General features: G+C 33.4%; 1 protein-coding gene across 1 annotated transcript in view; it reads left to right on the forward strand.

The window, feature by feature from the left end:
* SLC25A24 (solute carrier family 25 (mitochondrial carrier; phosphate carrier), member 24) overlaps window positions 1-4452 on the forward strand; it is a 42650-nt gene that overhangs the window by 16829 nt on the left and 21369 nt on the right. The window contains exons 4-5 of the mRNA XM_012648506.1: window positions 2023-2134; window positions 3958-4116. Of these exons, the coding sequence (XP_012503960.1) occupies window positions 2023-2134; window positions 3958-4116 (271 nt within the window). The remainder of the gene's footprint in view (window positions 1-2022; window positions 2135-3957; window positions 4117-4452) is intronic.

Raw genomic sequence — 4452 nt, forward strand, 5'->3', positions numbered from 1 at the left:
TTTTTGTAGCTAATATAAATGAAATTGTTGCCTTGGTTTCTTTTTTAGATATTCCACTGTTAGTGTACAGAAATGCTACTCATTTTTGTATGTTGATTTTGTATCGTGTAGCTTTACTGAATTCATTTATCAGTTCTATCAGTTTTTTGGTGGAGTCTTTAGGGGTTTCCATATATAAGATTATGTCATCTGCAAACCGAAACAGTTTAACTTCTGTCATCAATTTGTATGCCTTTTCTTTCTTTCTCTTGTTTCTCTGGCTAGGAATTCCAGTACTGTGTTGAATAAAAGTGGCAAGATTGGACATCCTTGCCTTGTTCTTGATCTTCAAGGAAAAGCTTTCAGTTTTTTTGCCTTTGAAGGTGTTAGCTGTGAGTTTGTCATATATGGCCTTTATTATGTTGAGGTACATTCCTTTTATACCTGATCTTTTGAGTTTTTTTTTTTTTAATGAAAGGATGTTGAATTTTGTCAAATACCTTTTCTCATCTATTAACATGATTATGTATTTTGTCTTTCATTATGTTAATGTGATGTGTCACATTTATTGATTTATGTATGTTGAAAAATCCTTGCATCCCTGGGGTAAATCCCACTTGATTATAGTCAGTCATCTTTTTAATGTGCTTTTTAATTTGGTTTGCTAACATTTGTTGAAGATTTTTGCTGTTATGTTCATCAGGGACAATGGCCTGTAGTTTTCTTTTTTTGTAGTGTCCTTGTCTGGATTTTGGTATTAGGGTAATGCTAGCCTTGTAAAATGAGTTTGGAAGTATTCCCTCCCCTTTGATTTTATGGAAGAGTTTTAGAAGAATTGGTGTTAATTCTTCTTTAAATGTTTGCTACAATTCAGCAGTGAAGCCATCCATTAGGTGCTGGGCTTTCTTTGACGGGAGACTTTTTATTACTGATTCAATCTCCTTACTCATTATTGGTTTGTTCAGATTTCCTTATAATTCAGTCTTTTTAGGTTGTATGTGTCAAGGATTTTATCCATTTCTTCTAGGTTATCCAATTTGTTGGTGTATAATTGTTCTTAATAGTCACTTGTGATCCTTTGCATTTCCGATGTATCAGTTGTAATGTCTCATGTTTCATTTCTGATTTTGAGTCTTTTCTCTTTTTTTCTTAGTCTAACTAAAGGTTTATTGATTTTGTTTAACTTTCCAAAAAACCAACTCTCATTGTCATTGATCTTTTTTAAGATACAAAAGGCCCAGTCACCAAGAGTTTGATTTTTTTTTATAATCACTGCTAATTTTGTTAATTTGGAGGAAATTGATAGCCTATTTTTGAGCATTCAAGTGTTCAAACATTCAAATGTTGCAACAGAACATTAAGAAATATCTTCCTGAAGTAGTACAAGAAAAAATGGATTGAAATTTCATTCATTACTACCTCTCAATATTTTTCTTCCAGTTTTTTTTTTTGAGGCAGAGTCTTACTCTGTTGCCCAGGCTAGAGTAGCATGGCATTACCCTAGCTCACAGCAACCTCAAACTCCTGGGCTCAGGCAATCCTCCTGCCTCAGCCTCCCAAGTATCTGGGACTATAGGCATACACCACGATGCCTGGCTAATTTTTTTATATTTTCAGTTGCCCAGCTAATTTTTTTTCTATTTTCAGTAAAGATGGGGTCTTGCTTTTACTCAGGCTGGTCTCAAACTCCTGAGCTCAAGCAATCCTCTCACCTTCGTCTCCCAGAGGGCTAGGATTACAGGTGTGAGCCACCGTGCCCAGCCCAGTTTTTGTATTTTATAGCTCATTGACTTAGAGTTTGACAGAGTGCTAAAAGTCATCTTTAGTGAGCTCTGAAATTTTTGGATCCATTTTTACCTAAATAATTAAAACTATCTGACAGGACCATAAAATGCTTGTTACCATTTACAACAACCTATAATTGTGAATGGGACTCTTTAATAAGAATATTAAATTAGAAAAAAACTATCATTCTGTAAAATGGCCAATAATGTTAGTTTTATTGATCAGTTTTGTTCTTTAATATCTTTTTTAAACTTTCAGCATTGATGCTGATGGGACAATGACAGTGGACTGGAATGAGTGGAGAGACTACTTTTTATTTAATCCTGTTACAGACATTGAGGAAATTATTCGTTTCTGGAAACATTCTACTGTAAGTAGTGTGCTTTGTGTTTTTATACTTACGTGGTGCTGTAAGCAATAAGTATAGTTATCACCCAAGAACACTCTAACACTTATGGGCCAGGATGCCTAAGTCCCAGTAGTTCGCTAACATACTGTAGAGTTCTGTTTCTCCTATTAGGCATAGATTTATAGCATCTTAAAAAAACCCAAGACTGCATAATCAGCCATTTTCGAAAGTTGGAAGAAACACAACCTTGATGAACAAGCTGTCCAGCTTTACTGACATTTAAATATTCTCCCATAGGGAAGTATAAAAGTCATAGGCTTTTGCTTTTTATAGATGCTATATTGTCTAAATATCTCAACACCTCATGATTGCTAAGGATCTGTTTCCTTGGCCATAGATGATATGGCCAGAGGTCCCTTCTGAAACTTTTGCTTGTTTAGTCAAACTGCCTAGGTTTGTCTCTCATGGAAGGCTAACTTACAATAATCATCAATGGTTACAGAATCTTTTTGGCTCATCTGCTCAGCATTTCACATCAGTGTGTATTCCACAAAACTTTCAAATTCTGATTACGTTTCGTTCATATACTGCTAAAATATACTGGTATAAATCAAATTCTATTATTGTGCAATATGCTCCTGAAAGCATTGGGAGCTCTCTTAAGGAATTTCTTTTCCTAGTGGGGTTGCCTTCTATACTTATTCATGGATTTCATTAAATTTAATATGCACTAAATGAAGCATGGAGTTCACATTGCAGCTAGTACGATGCCTAAGCTTACATAGAGCATTATAAAATTATTGGTGATTAATGCTTTTTCAACTATGAGTATAAAATTATACTATATTAGTAGTTCAGTTGCCTAGATAAATTTTATACTTATGTGTGGTTTTATATACTAGATTCTTTTTGTATCTTTGAAGATAATTGATAACACTTGAGGCTACAGTCATATTCTGTTGTATTGATGATAAAATGAAGGAAGGGAGGGTTACTACCATAGCATAGCTCCTTCCCTTTAGACTCTTGCCTGTAAAATCCTTTATGCCGAAATCATTTAGATAATAAAGTTGTGAAAATATTATCATTGTAGATAATATTTCTCTCAAGCTTTATTTATAAATCTATAGTAATGTTTCTCTCAAGCTGTATTTGTAATCTATAGTAATGTCAAGAATAGATTGGAGGGGTAATTATTTCAAACAATAACTTCCTGTTAGCTAAATTTTATATAGAATCAATTGCATGTTTTAAATGACAAGTCAGATTTATCAAAATATTTATAGACAGGCAATATAGAAAATGAGTTTGGTGGGATATCCACACATATAGTTTTAATTTAATTTCTATTTACTTATTTAAAGCATATATCATGGTATAAAGTATAATGTAGATATAATTTTGAGATAAAGGGAATATCATTGAAGAATTGACAGACTAATTTCTTAAAAGATGTCGTCACCAGTTGGATGTGGTTTTCTAGCCTTATGAAAAGTGATTATCTAAAAAGGATTCACTACACTTGATAAAATGCTGCCGTTTCATTCTGACTTACACCGAGGAGAAAAGTTCGTCTGAATGTATTAAGAAAGAAAGTTGTAATTGTTGATTTTGTAAATTTGTAATTACTGTCAATTTCCATTTCTTGTGAACTGATACTATAGTGTGACTAGAGTATTTATAATCTATGTGCTCAAATTTGTTCAGTATGAATTCTAAGGAGTAAAGTTGATCTTAACTGTAAAATAATACATGATTTTTCTCTAAAACAAACAAAAAAACTCCTTCTGTTATTATCTGTTTTTAACTGAAGGAGCATGGGACTCTTTTTTACATTTTAACAGGGAATTGACATAGGGGATAGTTTAACTATTCCAGATGAGTTCACGGAAGACGAAAAAAAGTCTGGCCAGTGGTGGAGGCAGCTTTTGGCAGGAGGCATTGCTGGTGCCGTCTCTCGAACAAGCACCGCCCCTTTGGATCGCCTGAAAATCATGATGCAGGTGAGCTTTTGTTCTTGTGTCCAGATTTGTCTTAAATAGTCAAAAAGAATGAGAAATGTGTTGCTTTGAAAAAGAAGTTTTAAGACTTCTCAGTAATAGTCTTTCATACCTTTAAGAAAAAATTATTTTGTTGCCGTTAACCCTGAATTCAGTTCGTGTAAGTATTACATTGTTGTACCAAACTTTACATTGTTGGTATAAGTATGTAACGAACTTCTAACCTTTGGCCTTCTGTGACTATTCAAATGTTTAATTTAAAAAAATCTGTAGCCATTATTGTAGGATTCTCCTTATTTGTATTTTCCTTCTTATTTATGTACTTGACCAAAAGTGGGG

This window comes from Propithecus coquereli, unplaced genomic scaffold, assembly GCF_000956105.1.
Source record: "Propithecus coquereli isolate 6110/MARCELLA unplaced genomic scaffold, Pcoq_1.0 Scaffold289, whole genome shotgun sequence".
In the NCBI taxonomy this organism is placed as follows: domain Eukaryota; kingdom Metazoa; phylum Chordata; class Mammalia; order Primates; family Indriidae; genus Propithecus; species Propithecus coquereli.